This window comes from Ixodes scapularis, unplaced genomic scaffold (genome assembly GCF_016920785.2).
Source record: "Ixodes scapularis isolate PalLabHiFi unplaced genomic scaffold, ASM1692078v2 PGA_scaffold8__174_contigs__length_109621045, whole genome shotgun sequence".
Taxonomy (NCBI): Eukaryota; Metazoa; Arthropoda; class Arachnida; order Ixodida; family Ixodidae; genus Ixodes; species Ixodes scapularis.
In genome coordinates, this window is record NW_024609883.1 from 78,352,270 (window position 1) to 78,376,132 (window position 23,863).

At 43.0% G+C, this 23,863-nt stretch overlaps 1 protein-coding gene across 1 annotated transcript in view; it reads left to right on the plus strand.

The window, feature by feature from the left end:
- LOC8039800 (CD82 antigen) overlaps nucleotides 1-23,863 on the plus strand; it is a 68,033-nt gene that overhangs the window by 41,023 nt on the left and 3,147 nt on the right. Inside the window, exons 2-8 of the mRNA XM_042286815.1 lie at nucleotides 13,304-13,384; nucleotides 13,994-14,042; nucleotides 16,494-16,546; nucleotides 16,637-16,711; nucleotides 17,331-17,399; nucleotides 18,778-18,906; nucleotides 22,615-22,701. Of these exons, the coding sequence (XP_042142749.1) occupies nucleotides 13,304-13,384; nucleotides 13,994-14,042; nucleotides 16,494-16,546; nucleotides 16,637-16,711; nucleotides 17,331-17,399; nucleotides 18,778-18,906; nucleotides 22,615-22,701 (543 nt within the window). The remainder of the gene's footprint in view (nucleotides 1-13,303; nucleotides 13,385-13,993; nucleotides 14,043-16,493; nucleotides 16,547-16,636; nucleotides 16,712-17,330; nucleotides 17,400-18,777; nucleotides 18,907-22,614; nucleotides 22,702-23,863) is intronic.

A 23,863-nucleotide genomic window follows, 5' to 3' on the forward strand; every position in this document is an offset into this window, starting at 1 on the left:
TTTCGTCAACTTTTTTTTGTTCGTTTTTTTCGGGCTCCGGAAGAAGCTACGTTTTACAGCCAGTACACAGACGTGTACGCAACGAGTTACAGGTCTCGTGTTGTTACTTGTACTGTACTTATTTACTTTTATTTTTCTTGGGCGGAGGGGGGGGGGGGGGTTGGCAGCGAAGGAATGACTTGCATATTTTTCAAAAATAGAAACGAGTAACGTGTTTTTGTTACTTTTTGGTGGAGTAACGGGTAAAGGTATTCAGTTACTTCTAGAGAATAACTTGCACAACACAAGTTTCCCAGTTTGGTATTCAATCCAGCTCGCGGGTGTTGCCTTCATGGAAGGAAAGTGCCTATAAACAAATATATTTTCACAAGGTATGACAGCATAGCCACATTTACCGCCGCGATCAATTTCCCCATGAAAGGAAGAGAAGCATCATTAACGAGAAAAACAATGGATGGTTGCTACGTCAGAAAATTGACAAATTCAGAGTAACCAGAAATTAATTCCCGCTACTTTTGAACTAAAGTAACTCGATTCTTTATAATCTTCAGTGTCGAGAAAACTGAATTTAGTTACTTTTTTTTTTTCAGTAACGCGTAGATGTTTGCTAGTACAGCAGCAGATAACAATAAACAGGAATTGAGAATTCCTGTTTGTGGCCACTTACGAGGACCAATTAAAATGTAATGAGCACAATATTTTTTATTCAAAATTGGATGAGTCTATACCCGGGATTACACTGTTTATACATCATACAAAAGACAGCCTGCCAACATCAGTTACCGCCACATCCGTGGTTCGAATGCCGCGTCCGCAGAGGCAACGGCTATTATTAGAACCACAATTTATTTATTGGTGTCTTCTTATCGTCGGAGAATGTCGACAAGCCCTCGTCTCGCGTCTCTTTTAAATTTTTCGAAGAAATAAAAGGTCCAATGCAGGTCTAACAAATTTCCTAAATTTTCGGCCGTTTCTGGCTTTCGTATTTTTTTCCCTCGGATTTGCATCGAATGGCTCAGCTACAGTGTTGCGGGCATTACCGGAAAAAAAGTAGCGAAATACGTTACTTGTTACTTGCAAATAAAAGGATCACGTTACCGTCCTACGTTACCTCAAAATAAAATAAACGCTTTACCGTTACCGATAGAAACTTATGCACGTTACTTATGCGTAACTTATTTTAATTATGAATTTACAGGTTTTACTGTTTTGACGGTACAGGTATGCATAATTAAGCGCCATATTTCAAGAAACACTATGTCCATGAAGAAACTGAACATAAATGACTAACCTTTAAGGTTTCACCTATATACCCACGAGAAAAAACGAAAAGAAAAAGGCAAACATAAATGAATTCACGTGGCTCTTCGCCTAAAAACACACAAAAAAAATGAAGTGTAATTCTTCTTTCTTAAGTTTTGGGAAGAAAAATTACTAATAACGTAACTACGTTACCCGTTACTCAAAAAAAATGAAAGACGTTTACTACAGCCTGTAACGCCGAATTAGAGCGCAGCTCTTGAGGGGGAGGAGGGAAGGGTACTTAGGGGAGGGTATTCCCATCCTCCCTCCTCCTCACCTCCTCATTATACCTGCTACTCCACGTCCCTCCTCTTCCTCCCCTCCTCCTCCTTCTTCACCTCACCCTTCAAGCTCCTCCCCTCGCCTTCTGCCTCATCTCCTCCTCCTCCCCTTCCCTCGTCCTCCTCCCCCTCCTCCTCCCCGCGCGTTGCATCATGGGAAATGTCCTGTAATGCACCGCGCGGACCCTCGTGACGTCACACGTGACGTCACGAGGGTCCCGCGCGGTGCATTATAGGACATTTCCCATAATGCACCGCGCAGTTACGCCGACAACGACGGTGACGTCGTCGCCGACGCCGCTCAAGCCGGGAACGGGCGCCTAAGAGCTGCGCTCTAAAATTACGACTGTTTTGAAAAATGTTTGAAGATAAGTTACTGTTCTGATAAATGTAGTGAGTACGTTACTTGCACTCGTTACATCACAAGTACGAGCTAACATTTTTCGAGTGCGTTACTCCTATAAAACGTGACGGGTGACCGGTAGCGTCGGTACTTGGAACGAGTTACCGCCGACACTACTCAGCTACGAGGCACTCGAGTGTTTAGAATCTATGGGGGATGAGATCATCTCAACTGGGAAAAAAATATAAATATAGCATGTTAGCATGAGTTGGTGCATTCCTAAGGGAGGAAGAGTGCTGAGTCAGAGAAACCAAACAGCATGTGTCGTGATTCCCTAGGTGCAAGTGGAACGCTGCTAAATCTTTTTTTTTTTTTCCGACTATGATTATATAAGCTCAAAACACGCTGGATACGTATAATCAGGAGCCAACACGTTACCAAATAAACGATCAAAACGCGTTTTCTGAATATCGGGCTCATATTTCTTTTTATCGGCGTTCATATCAACATTACTGAATAAGAAAAAAAAAATCGAAATAATCTCCATCCCTTTCTTTCTGCACACAGAAGCCAGCCGGGACAATTGTTCAGGTTAACTTCTTAGTCCTCATCCTCCCTTTCTTCCTTCATCTAAATATGGCCTTCATTGTAAATATGTAAATACAGTTAATTATGAGTACGTTACCGTCTGCACCTGGCAAAGGCTCATTCATTTTGTACTTCACTATTTGGTTTTTATTCGAAAGAAACGACCTTTTCTGTCCCTTCATCATAATCATCGGGAGTCACTTTAAAGGGTCCTTGTATCCCGTGCCGTTGGCACTTACCCTCGCACTGTCCTCTCCTGGTGCTCGTTGACAAATTCGCGATGGAAAACGCCCGTCATTTTTGAAAACAAAGGAAGATTGCCTACCCGATCTGCCGAAACAACACGCTGACACATGGCGAGTCCACCAAAAGACACAATAATCAACCCACCGCACACAAAAAAAGAAGAGCGGTTGATGCAAAACTTGGCGTCCATCACCGCTTTACGACTTTCAGACCAGGCTGAACAAAAGAAAACGATTCTTGGCGCGGACTATTATACGACTGGCAACTGCTCCAAACGAGGAAGGCTCAACGTCATGAAGTCGAAGTGGTCGAGGGCTCAGGGACCATAGAGTCACTCTTCGGGGAGAGTCGCGTCTAAGAAAGACTTCCATTTACGGCGGATATTTTTGGGGCCGACTGTCTAGCCAGCCGCTTGATGCGTATGCTGTCCTTGCGGAATGTGGGAAAGAAGGCTTTGCGATTCTGCGTTGTCGTTGCTGTTGTCGTTGTGCCAGGCGTCTTACCTTTTTATAGTATACTTGGATTTTCTCTTTTTCATTGAGGTCTTCAACGACATCCAGATTTTACTTTTTCATGGTCGTCAGCGTCCCCTTCTTTCTTTCTTTCTTTGGGACTTTGATGGGAAGGATGTGTGCGTTTGTACTGCTGAAAGGGGTGGAGAGTTTGAGCGGCAAAGGACTAAATGCAATACCACAGTCCACGCTGGTTCAACTGTTCTCTTACAGTGAACAAAAAAGAAAAAGAGCTTGATCTCATTTATCACATCGTGCATGCTGAAGTTGTCGCTGTGACCATAACTCCAATGAACATTGTCGCGCTAGATACTCCAAGCAGACATAACGGAGCTAACATAAGAAATAATAAAGATTAAAAGCGAAGGTTTGCAGACCAAGAACAAAGAAGAAACGTTGAACCTTTCTAGCTAAAAATGACCGTCTTGGGGAAGACCTTTAACCACAAAGAAAGCGTACCTAAAAAAAGAAAAACACGTCGTATCATTGTAGGAAATTCGCGACGTGGCTTTGCCTTTTTCATCTTCTTAATTTTTCTTTATTCCATCTAGAGGAATGTCGTTGAACTGAAATGGCCTAGACGTTTAGTTCATTTTCTCGCACGGTCACTTTTCCTCCGCCTTCCAGCAGTCCCGTTAATTGCCCCCGCCATATCCGAGCTCGAATAAAGTATACGCGAATGAATCTAAATGCAAACCGATGTAAATTTATCCGTTCACGACAAGAAAACAAAGACAAAAACAAACAATGGCTGCGCGGCAACGGAAGTCGGCTCAAAGACATCTGGGCGGGCAAGGTCCGTCGTCGCAGTAGCCCCAGGGCGCGCCTGGTTCGTTAAACCCCCAGTGCCCACAACAAAAGATCGTCGAATGAATCGGTCTCGTCGAGTCGCCAACGGAAGACGGGGCGACACGGCTCGATGACCTCGCTGTTTTTGTGCTACGTCTTATTTTCTATGTTTTTCTCTTCGGTGTTTCCAATCAAGCGGCCTTCCTCTTCATCTCTCTAGATCTCGCCCGTCCATGACCTAGTCGGAGAGCGATTATTACATGTTTGCGACGCGACTTGGCGAGGTGAAGGAGCAAATCGTGGAGGTGCAGGACGGACGCGAATTCTCCCAAGCCGAAGGTCTGGTGACCGCTAATACCCCGTATACAAAAGATACTCTGCAGACAGTCTGAACCATGCTAATGCCCCGTATACAAAAGACAGTCTGCAGACAGTCTGAACCGTGTTTCTTCCTTGCATACATAGGTCCTGTTACATTGACGGTACAAAAACTGTTTTCAGTTCGAAGCATACGTATGTATGAAGCAAACAGGCTAGGAAACATGCATGAGCTGTGTCCGCGGACAGTTCTGTCTTCGTGTCTGCCAGCGGACAACTCTGTCTGCTTCCTATAGGCTGGGAAGCTGCACGTATACACTCTATACAGTGCATCGCCCCGGGGGCTGTCCAAGTTATGAACACCTCGCTTTTGGCGTTGCGTGCAGCGGTCCCGGAGATTGGGGTTAAACGGCTCTTGAATTGCAAACCAAGTATTCGTGGGCCAATCTGTAGCAGCGAGCAGCGCGGCTTCGCGCATACAGAGCACATTGCGCGTCGTCGTCCTCGAGAGGCAGTTACGCAAGCGGTCGACTTGCCGCAACAACTTGTTTTCCCTTTATCTTCCGCGGAACTTTAGAAGGTATACCGGTGAGGGTGCTGTTCGCGATGATAGTCTGAACTCTTGTTCGCGGGACATGCAGCATAATCGTGTGATGTCCTCAGGGCCACGACCTCTTCAATCTAAGTATCTGGGAGAGGGGGTTCTGAAAATTACTGAGGGTGCTCAAGAATATTGAGGCTGAAAATATGTTTAGACCCCCCCCCCCCCCCCCCCCGACAAAAAGAACAAAAAAAAGCTGGATGCGTTGTGACAATTACAATTTCTAAGTGAGAGTTAAAGATAAAGGAAATAAACTGTTTCTGTCGACCTGCACCACCTGACAGTATAACAGGTTTAATCCAGTTTAAAATAAAAAAATAATGGTCGTAATTGGCCAAAAGCTTTTTCAAAAATAAATACAGGGAGGAATCTGGACCTTGGTATTGGAACGAACTTGGAAAAGCCTTGCAGGCATTCATGATGATTTGTGTTTTTATTTCTTTTTTCGTTTTAAGTTATTAATTATTGTTCCGCTTGGTCTTGTCTCTTGTCTTTGGATTTTTTGACGGCGAAAAAATTGTCTTGTTCTTGCTTAAAAATTTCGTACTGAAATACATAAAAAATTGAATTGGAAACATTTTAAAACTTTCGTTTTCTTTTCATTTTAACAACTTATGTGTATCTGCGTATCTTTCTATTCTCGTCTATGTTTTCTTTTTATTTATTATTTGTTTTCCTCCTTATTTTTTGTGTTTTTTTTTTTTTGAGGGAAACAGAGATTATTTAATTTCTTCGTTGCTTTTAATTTTTTAATGATCATTTTCTTTACAATATTTTTTTTCATAGTTATACATTCCCTGGTATTTACATATATACATTTTCCCCCGAAGAAGAAGGACTTATCAAGCTTCCTGTTATCCTATCTATTTTATACTGTGGTTCATGTGTTTCTATAAATATTTTGCCTGTTTTTTTTTTTTTTTTTTTTTTTTAGGTTGTGTTTTGAAATTGACACAAAATATTTAGTCGTTTACATTGGCATTACCTTTCTTTTTGTACGTTGCTCGTTGTTGGTGATTGGTCTTGAGGATCTGTAAGAAGAGATCAACCTCTTCTTTTCTTTCTCTTTTTTTCTCCACTGTCTATTTATTTATTTATTTATTTACAATACCCTCAGGGCCGTAAGGCGTTAGAGAGGGGAGTGGGTGCTAGGTGCAATGTTCTATACTGCTTCTCCGAACGATGACGATGTCTTCGGGAAGGTAATTCCAGTCCACAATTGCATCAGGAAGAGGGGCGGGCTGATGTGCTGTGAAAAAACACTTTGGCCGGGCTATTTCATTGCAATGATTGAGTCTGGAGGAAAAATAAGCCGGTGGGGAAAGAAGAGACTGATTTAGAAGTGGTGAATAAAAAGCTTTATGCAGAAGGCAGAGACGGAATATTTTTCGAAAGGCGAAAAGCAATGGGAGAGAGATTTAATTTAATGAGGGAGACAGTGAAAAAACTGGAGTAATCGGACTGAATAAAACGCGCAGCACGGTTTTGAACAGATTCAATGTAGTCTGTTAATGTAGCATGATGAGGGTGCCAGATTGAAGATGCGTATTATAATTTGGACCGGACTAGGCCAAGATAGAAGAGCCGTTTCAGTTGAGAAGGGGCGGATCTAAATTTGCGACGAAGGAAACCCAAGTTTTTGTTAGCGGAACTCACAACTGTATTAATACGGTTTTCCCAGGGGAGGTTTGAAGTTAGAAGAACGCCGAGATATTTATACACATCGGTAAGTTGAAGAGGGATGTCATTGAGAAAATGAACGGGAGAGGTTTGAAAAGAGGAACGAGAGAAGCGCATGCATTTACATTTGCTGACATGAAGCGTCGTCTGCCAGTTAGTACACCAGCTCTGAACTAGGTCGAGGTCATTTTGTAGGGTTAAAGAGTCATTAAGGGATGTTATTTTTCAGTAAAGGACGCAGTCGTCGGCAAATAGGCACATCGGTCAAGATACCTGATGAAGATCGTTGATGTAGATGAGGAAAGTAACGGACCAAGCACCGTTCCCTGAGGCATGCGAGATGTTACGGGGGCTAAAGTAGATGAACAATCATTAACACAAACAAACTCAGGACGCTGAGAGAGAAAAGATTCAATCCAGGAGAGAACATTATTATTGATGTTTAATGACGATAGTTTTAGAAGCAGTCTGTTATGCGGAACTTTGTCAAATGCTTTAGCGAAGTCGAGAAATACAGCGTCAGTGGGGATGCCAGAATCAATGTTTGCGAACAGGTCGAGAAGTTGGTTTCGCAGGAGTAGTTTCGACGGAAACCGCGCTGTGCTTTGCTAAAAAAGGAGAAAAAATCAAGGTGGGAAGATAGTTTCTTGTGGATTACTTGCTCGAGTATTTTAGAAGGTGCAGAAGTTAGAGATATTGGCCTATAGTTTCTATGTCTATTCCTGAACACTGTTGATTTGAGAGTAGATGATTTTTTGTTCCAGTTTTGTTATTGATGCCCTCATTATGTTTGGTGAGAATCCCAGAACTTGGAACTGGTCCTAGGTCCTCCTAACCTGTTACTTGGGGTCTTCTCTATTGGTGGCTGTTTCTCATGGATGGTCAAAGGAAGCCCGGAGATTGAAGCTATCGCTCCCTCTGATCTTGTTGTGGGTCTTCCAATTGCCATTGGTTGTGGTGTTGCTTCAGGATGGTAAACTCTGAGAAGCTCCGAGCCAGGAACTACTCCACGGCTCTCCTAACTAAAGGTAAAGTCTGCTCATGAGATGATATTTTTCAATTTTTGATCTAAGAAGCTGAGGAGGAGGCTCAGAGTATGGAGCTGGTCCAAAGCCTCTATCCACCACTTTTGGGTCTTCCAAGGCCATCGACAGTGCGTTGTGGAAGTAACCTTTATGCTCAGTGGATGGATGGATGGATGGAATCTAATGACCCTTTATAACGGGCGGTAGCTTGCGCCATCTAGCCTGGACTCACTGCGCAAACTATCGTTTTTTTTTTAGGTCTAAACATATTATTAGCATGCTCATCATAACAACGCAGACTTTGTTTTATTTTTTAGGTATAAACATATTATTAGCTTTGTACTTCGCCGAGCTCTATCTACAGATTGCAGCGATTGGCTCGCCCAAATGCTTTGCGAGAAAGTACACGGACCAGACTTCTCCAGAGTGTATAGACAAGTGTCTGCTCTGTTCCATGTGCGCCGCCATGTTTGCTTATGCTAACGCCTTGACCCAGTAGGGGAGCTCCGCTTTCTGCAAAACTTCGTTTTTTTTTTTTGAAACAGTTAAACGTATCGTAGTGCAAGAGCGTCAGGAAGGCATAGTCACGAGGCTCCAAGAACATTACCGATGCCAAGAGTGCTGTAAAAAGCAAAGATCTTGTTTTATGCGCAGCCCCTCTCTTCTCAAGAGCCTGCGTTTTAGATTATTATTTCCTATTTTTTATCGATGGGGGCCAGGATTTCGGACACTGGTCTATGAAGTGGATGAGTACTCCTCGGAGCGTGATATTGTTGTTATAGTAACCGAAATTATGAGGACGGTAGGGAGAACATTCAGTTAATCTGTCTCTAGTCAATACCACCTACACTCGTTGTCACCTGAAAAAAAAAAAAAAAGTTTGCGCATTGTTTTTGTTGTGCGAAGTAGTTCTTACAAGATTTGGTTGTAAAAAAAAGAAGCAATGTTTTTTTGTTTTTGTTTTTTGCGTTTGAAATATGTACGCCGGCAGTTTGATACTTTAGACCCGTGTTACAGATGAAAAAACACGGCGTAGGATGGCCCAGAAAACACGCTTTTCCATTGTAAGGCTCGTCAAATTATATGAGGCGCTGGAGAAAATTAGTCTTCTGCGTTAAACCCTTATTTTAAACTCTTCTTGTTCACGTTTCACCCATTGAAAAGCTTGCGGGAAGCCCCTCAGCCCGCACCTCGTATAGCTGCGACGCAGTACTCTTCCGCAGCATAAAAGCCGCCTGCTTTCATCGCCGTCACCATGGCAACGAACGCCAAATGACATTTTTGGGACGGCGCGTGTATCACTGAGGAGCGTGTAACCCCCCCCCCCCCCCCCCCCCCCCCTCCCCCCGTGGCGTTCACGCTATGTTCACGCCGCTTTGCGGCGACAATCTGCGGCTGCTCATTACAAAACTATTAAACTATGGCTAGCAGATGTCGTTCGGAAAATTGGCGTTCATTGCCATGGGAACGGCAATGAAAGCAGACGGCCTTTATGCTGCGGAAGAACACTGCGGCGCAGAGATACGAGGGGCGTGCTGGGGCCCTTCCCGCATGCGTTTCAACGGGCGGAACGCGAAAGAAAAGAGTTCGAAATAAGGACTTAACGCAGAAGGCTGGTTTTCTCCAGCTCCTGATAATTTGACGAGCCTTACACAAAAAAAAACATGTTTTTAAACCAAAGTTTAGAAATAGTTTTTTTTTTTTTTTTTACAACAAACATGGGTGCGATGTATTAGTGTGCCTAATAATCAAAGTACGTGCTCCAGAATTCTGGCGCCGTCACGGTTGGATCAAGCGCAAGCGAAGACACGAGTGCGCGCGTCAGCGTTCGGCCATGGTCCTCGCGTCCAATCAACGCTTTTAAGGACGCTGAGCGTCGGGCTCGGGTCCAAGTGTTGATTTGGCACCGTCCGACTGGAGCGAGAGGAGGATGATGATCGCAGGCCTCGATTAATCTGTGCGGTGTCTCTCCGGGAGAGCTTCGCACCTTCAATATAACGCTTCGCTTCGGTGTCTCGTCATGCCTCGAACGTGCGCGCGCATCCGAGGCACGTCGGAAGACAACGAAGTGTGTGCTGGCGCCGAGTATCTGAGAGAAGCGCTTGTAGCCCTCGTGCGCTTTGTCTTTTTTTTTTTTTTTTTGCACGTTGTTTATTTATGTGTTACGATAACAGTCACGATGAACCACATATAGGGAGTATTCACTGGACGCCATATTTGTGGGTGCTCTTTAAAGCGCATGCTCAAAGTGAGGTCGCATTAATAGGCTGCTAAGACCGGCAATCTTGATGGTGTGGAATGCACGCTGAAAAAGAGTGGAAGCTCGCCGTCAGCACGCGCTCAGCAGTCGCGCACACAGCTATGGCCGCCAGTGAATACTCCCTATAGACCACATCGCCACCTAGAAACGCCCTGTCGTTCTCACCCAATCGGCGACTAGAGTTATCTTCAACGCTTGATGTTTTTACGAGTGCATCGCAGGGCAGTGTGCCCGCGGGCACTAATAAGAGTGTTGAACCTATTTCCAGACAAGTTGGGAAGTGCAGTATATTGGAAGCTTTGCAGACGCGCCAGATTCCAGCCGTCATTGCTGACCTTCTCTTCGACGAAAGCCAATGCTGGGCAGAAGGACACGGTAGAATCATAAACGGCAATAACCTGCTGCTCTGCTGTGGTAATGATGAAGTCAAGTAAACGTAGTAAAAGGAAACAAAAACTGAAGGTCGATTATGGCGGCGCCCGTGCACAGCTGATGCAAAGCGTCTATAGAAAATCTGTCGCAAAATATTCATGATAACTTCTTAAAACTCTCCTCTCTGTTGACGTCCACGGGCTTTGGGCGGACGCGGCCGTCCTTGTTCCGTGTTTTCGCGGCTCGCGTAGCGATGAGGATGTGGAGAGGAGTTTGGAGCGACGCGAGGGGCGGGACCGCTCTCACATCAATGCACGCGCTGGCTGCTCAAAGGAGGAAGACAACAATACGCGCGCACGAGAAACCAAAATAAAAATAATAAAATCATTCTTTGTCTTGGCAGAATGCGCGCTCTGTTTGGGCTGTGCCCCAGAGAAATTGTTGCAACGCCCTGTCCTGGCTTGGCTTGGTTCTTGTCTCGGGGGTTGGGTCGACTTTCGTTGACTCGAATTTTTTCTTTGAGGAGCGGTTTCTTTTGGTTTGCTTTGTTTCGAGAAAAAAATGGGGGGAAGGGGATTGAAACTGAAATAGGTATTCAAATTTTGAAACCGCGCAGTTGCTATGAGTGACAGATGGGCTAACCCCGTCCTAACAAAGCTTAGAGCAGGTGGAGCGAAATCTCAAGTTAGAGAACCCAGGTATCCTGGTTTCAATCTCAACCCCTGCCCTCTTCCATCTGCGTGCGGTCGTGTATTACTATTGCTGCGTGATGCATGTTAAAGACCCCAGTCTAGCAGCAGTACTGCACTAACTAAATTTCTCATCTGAACTGAGTCACTTGACGCCCATTGGAACTGAACACGTTCCCGTTGTCGAAACGTACACAGAAAACAATTATAATATTAAACCCTGTTCCGAACAATTTTCAATCCCACCCTAAGTAGCAAGTTTAAAAAATAATATTTTATTTTACATTGCATTATCATCTTATCGCCGGGCAGTCTCTATGTTTCTTTTGATGTTATTCTTCTTCTTTGTTGTTTGAGAATTTTTCCCATTATTTTGTTTTGCTATGTAAGCCTGCTGGATATTTCTGAACGTCACAACGCTTAAAAATATATTTAAAAAAAATTGATGGTGGAGGCAAATTTGTAGAAACCGCAGAGGTGATTATCTTTGAATGCGATAGCATTAATCATTGCACACACGGGCAGATGTTCGGTTCCCCGCTAAATTTAGCGGGGAACCTGAATTGGTGCATAAATCACGTGACGTAAATTTTCCGCTAAATTTAGCGGTCAACCGGATTCCGCAAGATTTAGCGGGGAAGCTGAATTGGTGCCTATGTCACGTGAAGTCAATTTTCCGCTAAATTTTCAGAAAATTGACTACATTGGGGAGGCGACATACATAGGCGGAAATCTGCGGTGAGGAGATGAATAATGCTATCACATTAAAGTAAAAGACTCGAGAAGTAAATTCAGAAACCAAAGGCAAAGCGACGAATGCAATCGATGGCAGTGACGTCCTATAGTCTTTATGTCTACAATGCCTAACACGCACAGAAAAAGTGCAAAATCAGGAGTCTAGGAAAAGGGGGAAGGTGCTCGTGAGCGGTGGTTTATCCAACATTACAGATAGTCAAGGCTGAAGGAAATTGACTTGAGCTGACTTGAGGACCATTCTCTAGCGGTTATTTCATTTTGTTCGTGGTTCTGTTCATTTATTTAATAGAAACAGCGGGCGTTTGATTATACCTCTTTAAGTAATGCGTTCAAAACAATAAATATCAGCAAAGAGAAAATAATAAGCACACTTCAACTTCAATGTTCTTTTAACAGTCAGAAGAAAAAAAGTATATGAAGACATCAGGGAACTACGTAATTAAGCTGTCAACATAAGCATTCTTCTGCCGGTCAATTACATTACAAGACCTGCGTCACGTCTTAAAACCGCGTAAAGATATTCAAAGCGTGAGGGCAGTTTTCGAGAAGCGTGATTGATAGAGATTTTGTCGAACTCATTGGGGAAATAGTAGATTAATTCCACTTTGACATAGGTTTTATTTATATCGTCTTTAGCGTTGCAATAATCCTTTGGTGAACAGTCATGGTGCTCTTTTGAGCACCTACTCGTGACAATTCGAACTGTGCGTGTAGAAAATCCTGTCTCTATTATTAACGGCAATCTGCGTTTAACAATAGCTCTCAAGGGAATAGTTGCAAGCCAACTTAAAACGGCACCGTAAAAAAAATGCCGTTTTTTTTAGTTATTAATAGTGCTTAGTACTATCTCAAGCACCAAGACTTAAGAATGTGAGCGTAAAGTTCGAGGTTCGTAAATTTGAAAGTTTTTCAAATCATGCCCAGCGTTTATGGGGCTTATTGCTTCAATCCTGAAGAGCTTTTTCTACCATAGATAAACCAATTAGTTGGCAGTGGTGTTCTACCGTTGATACCTTTATGAGAAATGGAAGGGAAAGTAACTTTCACAACCCCGTATCGCTTTCACGCTACCGAGGAGCAAGTAACAGAAACTGCTCGAGCCCATAACAAGATTTTTCTTTTTGTAGGTGATTGGACATATTTGTTTCTAAACATATTCGCTTGTTCACCAATATTTTACCGTCTTTAAAGTTGTATATTGGGCATGTCAGTGTTCAGCATTTGTTCCATGTTCGTCTTATCTCAGGGAAAACAAAGCAAAGACCAGTGAGACTTCTTCACAAAGCTTGCTTCGGCGTCTTAACAAAGATTCACAAAATTGGCGAAGTTTTTGTTCATTAAACACAAAACCAAAAACAAACCAACACAAGACTGGGAAGAGTCATCCAAGACGTCAGTACCGCATAAATATAAGAGACTGCCAAACTATATAAGGAACTTTAATTTTAAGTACTAATAATTTGAACGCTGAATATGTGTTTTTACTTTAGTCACTGCCGCCATAATTTGTTTGTGTGTGTGTGTGTTTTTTTTAATTTTAGTTCATGGGTGTGGTCGTGTTGGGATACGTGCTCTGGGTTCTTGCGACGACGGACAACAGAAGGTTCCTCGAGGGCATTCTGGTAAGCCCTTCTCGGAAACATATCTCATATAAACGCGGGTATTCCAATCTTTCTTCTCACTTTACATGAGGTAACCTAGTATTAGCGTTTAAACGAGCTATTGTATGGTGATTAGGATAAAATATACGTTCTTAACGATCAAGCAAGTGCGGGAGCATTGTTTTTTGTCATTGGCGAGTTTGAAGGTCATCCGGTTGAAATCGTGCGCTGCTGACTTTGTACGAACAAAACAGAGAAAACTGTTAATTCGTAAGTTTGAATTCATTCACTTATGATGAAATTTCAAGGGTAAGGTTGCAAACTTTCAGCAAGTCACAATGCCCATCGAACTAGTTAAATGCAGTAAGACAGGAGAATTTGCCAACATTAAACTTTTGCTCACCTCGTGTGTGTGTGTGTGCGTGTGTGTGTGTTTAAAATAAAGAAAGTAAAAACCAACCCTTTCCTCTTATAACAAAAATATATGGTTGCATTAAACCTCACTTTTATGATAATTCAAGAGCATAAAATATTTTTTTCAACTTTGCTGAAGTTGCAAGAAATGAAGTCTATCAGCTGCTATCTGCGTGAAAGGAAGTTCATCTTCTCTGGTTTGTTTATTTATTTCAGATTTTCACATATGTTCACCTAGGCGTCGGGAGCGTCTGGTTCATCACAGGTAACGATTTCTCCTAATTCTCAACTTCGTCATGAAAATACAACTTTTTCGAGATGTGGTTCAGCAGTTGATGTACGTTGATGACGGCCTACTGCTACTGCTCATGCAGTTATGTGCTCTAAAAGGACGTCACAGGATGAGAAGCCAATAAAACAGGCCACATAAGTATACCCTCTGCAGTGACGCCCTCCTTAAAGATACAAAGTTGATAGAAACTTTTTTGGCGATAGTATAAATTAGAGATGTCGTGAACTTTTTTTTAGAGGCTTGATGTTCGACTGGTTTCGCGAACCTTCGAGCTTTTGGTAAAATTTGACGAGGTCCGACTCTCGAACACAATGTTGCGCTACTTCCGAACTAAAATAAATAAATAAATAAATAAATAAAGTTATCGCGAGAAAAAAAATAATTTGTGTGGTAGCTTGTTTTATAAAGTTTTACGCAATATACACCCAAACGAAAAGCGAACAGTTAATAAAGCCGGGGGCACTTTTTTGCATTAAAAAAGTTTTGCAAAATTGCAGAAAGTTTTGTTAAAACCATCTTAAATTACGCGAGTTCGGTGTGGTGTCCTTTCACTAAGGATGGAATTAACAAAGTAGAGCGTATTCATAAGCTAGCCACTCGGTTTATTTTCAACGCTTATAGTACGAGATCATCATCCACCGAATTAGTAAAAAGAAAGCCCAGCTGCCGACTTCATAAACCCACGCTATAATTGACGCATTGAAAACTCTTTACAAAATCATAAACGACTCCCTTCATATACTATAGATACAGTCATGTCTCGTTAATATGGATACCCCGCTATATGGACACCACTTTCGGGTACAAACTGGGAAAATACATGCATTTTTGTCTTGTTATTATGGATAACTCGCATTACGGACGATTTTTTACGGGAACGGAGGTGCCCATATCGACGAGACATCACTGTAGCTCCAATTAAACCTACACAGTCCAGGTCCTCACGAATAAATCATTGCCCAGCATTTAGACTATACAAATTTAAAAATGACTGCTTTAGATATTTTTTCTTCCCTCGGCCAATTCAAGAATAGAATAACTAATGACATTGTGACTTTGACGACCTTTGATCACTTTGTAGATGATATTAATTTGCACTTTAGCTAATTCTATTGTTTGTGCGCCACTGCTTGAATGAAGCCCTGGTAGCATTTCCAAAAAAAAAAATACAAACTTGTAAAAATTTGTTAGTTATGTTAACGGGCAGCAGTACACCCGATAAATGTTACACCCCTTCTTCACTAGGTGGAATCTGATTGTTTTCAGTATCCACGCACGCGCATCATGGTCGAATCTCCCCTGACCTTTGGTCGCACTTTGCAATGGTCGAAGTTCGCAAAAGTTGAACTGGGATTTCGGCAGATTCGTGACATCCCTAGTTCAAAGATACACAGACAGGGTATTTATGCTCGCCAAGGTTTTTATTTGTACAGGGCATATGAGAGCCCAACTACCCACAAAACAATTCACCGCTCAAAATTCGTTTTCTTCCTGCCCGAAAACCGCCGATCGAGAACTGGCCGGTTTGAGTCGCGCTCGCTCTCTTCTCCGTTGTCACGCGCCGTTTTCTATAATTTAAACACAATCACCAAATATAATCAAAGTCGTGGGTCATCCAAGGCACACACACAATATTAAAAATATAAAAGAAATATGATACTAATTTTTGTGGCTTTGAAAAAACTGAAAATACGTTAATTAAAAAAAAAAAAAAGGTGCACAACCACGTGACATCCACCAACTCTCTCCTCCTTTATATTTCTACTTCCGCCCCAGTCCAGTTGTGGTTTCGGTTTCGAACAGTTGCGTCTTTTGACTTTATTAAAAATATACGTGACGTTCTAGCAAAATATTGATTGGGCAGTCTTTTGACACCATATTGAATTGCCTGATAAGAAATAAGTTCTTTTTAGGGGTATCAGTGTTTTGTTTTGTTTTGTTTGTTAATGTACAGGTGGCGAAAGAGATAACTAGGGCGCAGTTCTCTTAAACGCATGAGCTTTGAGAAGTGCTTCGGTCGCACGTATAACGGTGGAGGTGCATGTTGCGGGTCACACTTCCAGCTGCTGAAACCCGCTTCCAGAACAATCACTTTACTCTCAGTCAATTTAAGACAAATGTAAGAATAATGCAAATATTTTGTTTTCTTGGTATTTTGTTTTGTTAAAAAAAGTAAAATATTCCTAAAAAAATGCTGATAAATTAAAATGCCCTAGGCTTCCTGAATATTTCCTTAAAACACGATAAGCCCTAGACAAGCTTGGAGTTGCCCTTTAAGTCATTTTAACAAGAACTTAAATGTCCCTTTAGATGTGTCGATGTACACTATAAATACATATCAACGTCGATAAGCTTCCCCATCGTGACAGCAAGCGTTTTCCCCATCGTGACAGCAACTACACGCATAATTCTCTCTTCCAAAAGGGATGTGTGGTTGGATCGGCTCTTACAAGAAGGGCGGGCTGGGAATGAAAATGGTGAGTGCAACTCTCCTGTGACCTGTCTTACCACTGAGCTTCGATTGTGAGTTTTACGATGACAATCACTTTTTTTAACTGTTTCTTTAGTTCCTTTCTCTAGCTGTACTCATGGTGGCAGCAGAGATCGGCGGCATCGTAGCCCTCAGCATCCTCAAAATCAAGGTAATCCGACACCTTGTCGTCTTCACGTTCAAGCGAAATAATTTTACAATTACGTTTTGTTTGTTACTATTTTACATTTTGACTATGAGGTAATTCTTTTGTACTTAGATTACGCAGCGGGTGGAGATCATTCATCCGCGATGCTGAAATTGAACACGTGGATCAACTACAGTTCGCAAGAGCTACGCGTTTCAAGGCTTTGATCCAACGTCTGTAGCCTTCGCTGTATTTCAAGATGGGACAATACGGCCCCAAGCTTCGACCTCCATCGCGGCACGCGTGACGATCGAGTCACTAAGCAGTTTAGAATACGCAAATTTCGCGTCATCTCATGTGTTAAAAATACTATATATCACGCCACGTGATGCACTATTAAATTCTTTGATGTAAGAAAAAGGTGACAAACACTATTGGGGTCCAATCGAAATAATGAAGCGAGCAAGCTTACATCCCGAGACAAATCAAATGGAAACTATAAATTGGTGCATTGAAGTAGCATAGTATATTCTCACGTCAAGAATAAATTTATTGTTAACTGATTTTTTGAACATACATTTATTTGGAGTTTGTTAAATTAAATTGTATTTAAAAGCTTTTTTTTTTTTTTTTTTTTTCGAAGATGGTGGACATCTTGAAGTCAGGATGGGTTGAAGTCAACGAGCCCACGAAGAATTTTATTCAAGATAAGGTAGGTTGGGATTTGCTTCTCGCGAGTCTCGGGTTTGTTTCTCGTAACAAGAAACAACTACTGGTTCAGTCCAAAAGGTGCATGCTCCACGAGGTCCTTGGAAGACCATGACGGAGTGGCACCGTGCTATTTTTCCCAACACTCGCCGCGTCACCGGCCTTCGTTCGCTTATTCAGCGATGGACCTTTTTTACAGTAACGAGCTCCGCCTGCCGAGTTGTCTTCGAACTACAAAGGAAGGGCAGCCCAACTTGCCTCCGCCCGTCACAATACATTGCCATCGTGCTGTTGTGTTCATCTTTGTTGTCTTTTATGCCCCTAATAGCGCGCAGTTTGGCCTAAGTTGCTCTTGCGCCATAAAACCCCCAATGCCTCTAATAGCATATATTCAAACATGAATCGCCAGAAAATACGAAATATGCGCAAAGATGGGTGCTGAATATGTTGGTCGACCGGAACTTTGCTCTGCGAAAATGGCGACAGCGGGATGCAAGGCCAGGGGAGGTGGTCTGCGCAGAAGCTTACAAGAAAAAGGTCCATTATTGGTATATGTAAGAAACGCGAAGCCTCGACTGTCTCAAGAGGCTTCCGGTGCAATGACCTCTTTGAAAAAGGCTATTGAGTTTTAATTAAGGGTATGTGAAGGGTGGTTCAAATCGGAGAGCGCTTCGTTAGTAATATTCTTGGTAGCGCAAGGGAAAGCCAAGCCAAGTCATAGTCACTGTTTCTACCTTGTTTAAGCTGGGGATGACGCTGCACTATTGGATTCGGTGGTATATTCGCAAGCCCATATTTCTAATAGTCGCTGACGACCGAAGAACGACGCAGCGTGGAAAGGCCCTATGACTTGACGTCATCGAAACGGCCACTTGTGGTCACATCGGAAATATAAGACCGTAACTTTCCAGGCGTACTAAGTTTTGAGGGCTCAAATAACTCCCCGATCACTCACCTGTACGTCGAACACCGTTGTATGGTGATGTGGTTTGCAATACGATTGTTTGACGCCGTAAAATATTTAAAGCACGTAAATAAAAAAAAACATTTGTTTTTACAGTCAAACAATTAAACTCGAGTTAGATGCAGTCAGGTGTAAACGCAATGACATCTCGCTTTTTAATTAACTTCGAGGCAGGTTCTTGGGCAAGCATTCCTCACGCTGTCTCAGGTAGGGCTACCTGCTTGGCAGGCTGAACGCAGCTCCCATTGGTATACCGGTGCACCCATACTATACCTGTCCAATGTATGCGCAATTGTTGATTGCTGTAGGTTCCGTGTTCCAAGTCGCTCGGTAGTCAATTGAGTGATTCTATAAAGAACGAAGTGATACTCGAAACATCGTTAACCTTTCTTCGCATATGTTTATTTTTTCTCTTCAGTTGGATTGCTGTGGCTTCAGCGGGCCCAAGGAGTTCGCCGCCACCAACAGCCTCATTGACGAGACGTGCTACAGGCTCGTGGGCGAGACAGAGGACGTTTCCATCAAGGAGATTCGTCGGATAAAAAGGGTGCGTCAAGTTGACCATTGAGCGAGAGTACGCTCCTGTCGAGCTACGGATCTTTCCTTCAGTAAGCCTCTGCTCATTCGTACGCCCTTATCCCTCCGCGCGTGCTTCATCTTTTTACAGTGGAGCTGTTAAGGGCTGGTTTTCCCAGTTTCGTGTCCGGTACCAAACAAATGTCGACACAAAACTACACAAAACTCTTAAGAGCTACCGCCATCTATGAGGGACGGCGGCAACCAGACAACCAGTCTGATTGCCGGCGTCGCCCTATAGATGGTGGCAACCTTTCCAGCTATCATAGAAGAATGGATGGTTGGGCGAGTTGTTGGAATTCATCGTAGGAAACAGCGCGCAAAACAGACGAGGACAAAGAAGAAACACACGGGACGAGCGTACAGCTTCGCTGGTCTTCCTTCTTCACCAAAGTAAAAAAACTGAAAGGTTTTTTTTTTTTTTGGGGGGGGGGGGGGGCGGGCGGGGGGGGGGGGGGAGGGGGGTTTAACGCGAATTGTTCTTTGGGTTGCCTTGGATTTCGGGAACCCGCATGTCGTGAAGCCGTGGCCTGTTACGTTCCATAATGCAACGCGCGTAGTATTGCATTATGGAACGTCACGGACCTACACACAAATTAGTTTCTCCGCTAAATTTAGCGGAGAAGTTTAATTGGTTTAGAAGTCACGTAACGTCCCAGAATGCAACGCGCGCAGTGTTGCGTTATAGGACGTCACGGACCTACACACTAAATTCAATTTCTCCACTAAATTTAGTGGGGAAGTCGAATTGCCGTGTAGGTCACGTGACATCAGGTCATATGACGTCAATTTCCCCGCTAAATTTAGCGAAAAAATTTATGTCCTGTGACCTACACACCAATTCAATTTTTCCGCTCAATCTAGCGGAGAAATTGACATCACGTTGCCTGATGCCACGTGATGCTGCGACAATTTTCCATGCAATTTTCGAGGATTATTTCTTGCGCATATTTAGTGTCGGGCATAAAAGGCGATAAAAACCGACGACGACGGCACGATGCCAATGTGTTTTGACGGTGGAAGGAACGTTGGGCTGCCCTTCATTTGTGACGTGCGCAAAAAACACTCGTTACTGAAAAAAAAAGAAAAAAAAAGAAAGAGAGAATGCGGCATTAGCTGATAATACACTCTGAGAAATAAAGGGTGTAGTACTCACACCCTTTGTCCGATATATAACGCCCAAAAAACTACAATTCGACGTTGAGTACGTCGAACCGGCGATACCAACTTTCACGAGCGGATGTGATAATCGATTGATACAACTTACTAAAATAGCTAATGCACGCATTAAAGACTGCAGGAAAACACTTAAGGTATTGTTGGCCCTGCTGCAAAACCTCAGTGCATTTTTTTTCTTCTCTGTAGTCTTTGATACGTACATCAACTATTTAGTAAGTTATATCACCCAACTATCAAGCCGTTCGTCATAGTTGGTATCTTCAGTTCGACGTCAGGGAACTGAACGTCGAAATGTAATTTTAGAGTGTTATATATAGGACAAGAGGTGTAAATACTACACCCTCTACCTCTGAGAGTGTAACGCTGAAGAGCAAATCAGAAGAAAAGAAGCGTAAACACGTAAAACAACGCCCTGCATTTCTTACGCTGTTAAGCTTAAGCTGAAAGGGCGCAAGGGGGTGAATGTCCCAAAATGTTGTGGATGCGGCGCCTGATATGTTTCTGTGTCTTTCCGTTGCCCTTTCCATTGCCCCAATAACCGAAGAACCGCGGCGAGGACAAACGTCCGGGATCACCTCTCTGTATTTCGCTCACCATCTTTCAATCTAAGCACCGAACACTATCTCCACAACCACCGAATTCCACACTCGACAGAAAACTCTTCTCGGACCTATACGCTCACCGAACCATAGCCAAAGAATGTACAAACACTCCGCCCATGCACGCTCTTCGCACCTGTCAGTCAGTCCTCCAGAAGAACCCTCTTTTCTATGTTGTTGGTGTTTTTTTCACTTTTCCTCCAATGACCGTTAACACGCTCCAAATGTGTGGCTAGAAGGATACCGTACCCGACCGACTCGTCGCCGTTTCGCTTCGGCGAACACCTTTATTTGCCGCAGCGTCGTGGCTTCCTTCGTGTCTTGCCGCGGGCTCGGACGACTGGCCATGGTAGACTAAGGTCATCGGACGACTGCTTTGGTCTTCGAAATGACGTCGGATCCATCATCGTCAACCGCTCCGCGCATGCGCGCAGGGGCGTCGATACTGTTCTAAGCAGACGTGGCCACGATACGTTCGTTTTGTAACGGACAATAATCGGAGTCATACATCATGAGTAATTGGTCGTAAGCCGTGGCAACTATGGAAAGGGAGGGTCGTCTGAGGTATAAATACGCATGTAGTGCAAAGCTTGAGGTATCTGGACTGTCCATAAACATTTCTAAACCTTTCAAAGGGTCGCGTACAGATTTGGTTTCTTTGCTTGGCAATTAACATATCTGTCCCGCAGTGGTAGTGTCTGTCCTAAACACCAGAAACATATTAGGTCAGCTGGGTTGCTTGCATGGCATGGGAGCGATCAAATTTAAGTTCAGAGCGGAAGTGAATCGCCGATCTACAAGAGAGTAAGGGAAGAAGCGAACCTAGCAGAATTGACGTCATCGGCTGTGTGACCGTTTCTCTAAGCCATTATATTTTCTCGCCTTTCAGCGGACTCGGAGTTGCCAACAATTTTGTCATTACGGCTATGATAAATAACAGGCGGCAAACGTTTTGCTCTGCACTTTTTTTTTTTTTTTGCTTCTTTTTTAGTAAAAGCGTTTTGCGTAAAACCCTGTTCCATTTCAGTGCCATAGCCGAATTCAGGAGACAAAAAGCTAAAAATAGATCGCTGCTAACTCTTTTTTTTAAGTACTTCAGCTCCCTTTAATTAAGGGGATGTTTCGACTTTGCTGCACATCTGCAATTACAGGCTTGTCATGCCTTTTTCTTAAAACTGTTTTTTTCGAACAGTCTTGAGATGTTTGTTAGCTTTGCTGTGTTTTATTTTTATTTTTTTTTAATTATAGAGCTAACACAACAAATGTTTTAAATTAAACGCGTTTCGTGAGGGCCAGTAATTCCTCGAAACCATCCGAGCCGGCAGCGTTCCTGCCTTCCACTGCAAGAAGTAGGGTTCGATTTCTGGCAATGGTTACTATTTGTACAATCGAAAAAAAAAAAAAAAAAAAACTGCTCGTAAAAGAATGCTTACGGCTTCTTTGACTTGTTCATATTTTGCACCCTAAAAAGTTATGCTAAGCACCCTCTAAAAGGGTTCTTTATGAAAAACCTATTAAAAATTCTTTACAGGCTCTTTTTTTTTTTTTTTTTTTTTTTTTTTTGCGAAAGAGGTTTTTATTTCCCAGTTGCCTTTCTAGTGCCCCAGGGGGCAATAGTGCTTGAGGTCTAACTGTTCTTCAAAAGCTGAAAAAGTTCTTGAGGCTTCAAAAAACCTCTCAAAAACAGCTTTTTTTTTTTTTTTTTTTTTTTTTTAGAATTTAGAGTTTAGAGTTTAGAGTTTACACTTGTTTGATGTTCTGGAGTATTCCAGCTTTGTCGAGACAGTCGCGGTGTTCGCTGGCGCACAGCGTTCTTAATCTCGAATAGCGAGAACGGATAAGAGAAAACGTAGGTGCTTACTTCTGTCGCGTAAAATATGCCATTTCGTGATGCCTTACAGGCGGGCTGCAAGCAAAAGCTCGTGGATTTTTTCTACAACCACAAGATCATCTGGATATCATCGCTCGGTGTCCTGCTTTTGTTACAAGTACGTATAGTGCTCGTGTAATCTATGGCGCTGTTTCGATGTACTGATTTTGGTAGACGACCCCGAATGGGAAACTATAGTTTCGCTGGCTCGTATTTTGGCAGCTCGATGTTGTCATCAACGGCTTAACTGAAGTAAATTAGCTCTATAAAACTTTTCCTAAAATTGATCTGAACGGCGTTTCCTTCTCCAGTACCTTGCGTTATCACAGTTTAAAAAAAAAAAAAAAAGGTTACTCGAAAAACATCACATCAAATAACCCTTAAATAAATGAAATTATGGACTGTGTAGGACAAAGCTGACGACTGCGCACTTCAGCTCTCGCAATAATAATTTTAATTTAAAATACCGGGATTCTTCTCCAGCAAACTCAACCGTGGCATCCAGGAGCGGAGTTCTGGTGCCTCGAAATAAATGTTACAATAACCTGAAGGTTTGTGCTTGACTCGCCTCACACCTTCATACGCCTCTCATTACGCGGATATTGTGCAAACACGCTCGTAAAAGACGTACATTTATGGCCACACCAATTTCTCGGAATGGTGGCGGAGGCTGTGTAAGTAGCTCCGAAAAGGATTTCACTTCAGCTCCCGGTATATGTGGCTTGTTTGGGGAAAACTTAGAGGGTGCTGTTGTTCTCTAAGCTGAAGAACACAAAATGTGGGGTAAATTTGTTTTGCATTGCTTGTTACGTTTTTACCTATTATCTCTGTTCAAATTTTATTATTAAAAACAGCGGGAAGCGTTGCACATCTAAAGTTGGGGAAACAAGTCAATTGGTGTCTAACTGAACACCAATTCAGTTTCACCGCTAAATTTATCGGGAAAATTGAAATGCGAGACGTCCAGGCATCATATAAGTCGGTAAGAGACTAAGAGTGAAGCGGAGGCTCCTCCCCCCTCTATCCACTTTAGTAGAGCGAACGCTGGAGAGGAGGCGACCTCCTCTCCAGCCTTTGCTCTGCTAAAGTGGAAAGGGGTGGGAAGAGCTTCCACTCTACTCTTAACCTGTCGCCGAACCATCGACGCGCTCCCTTTCCCTTTTTCCCCTTTTTTTCTCGCATAATAGACGTGTCTTACCACTATTTCTACTATCGGGGGAATTAGTTATTACACTTTTGCGTTACCATTTGCACCTTTTTTTAAATGTAAGCTCCAGTTC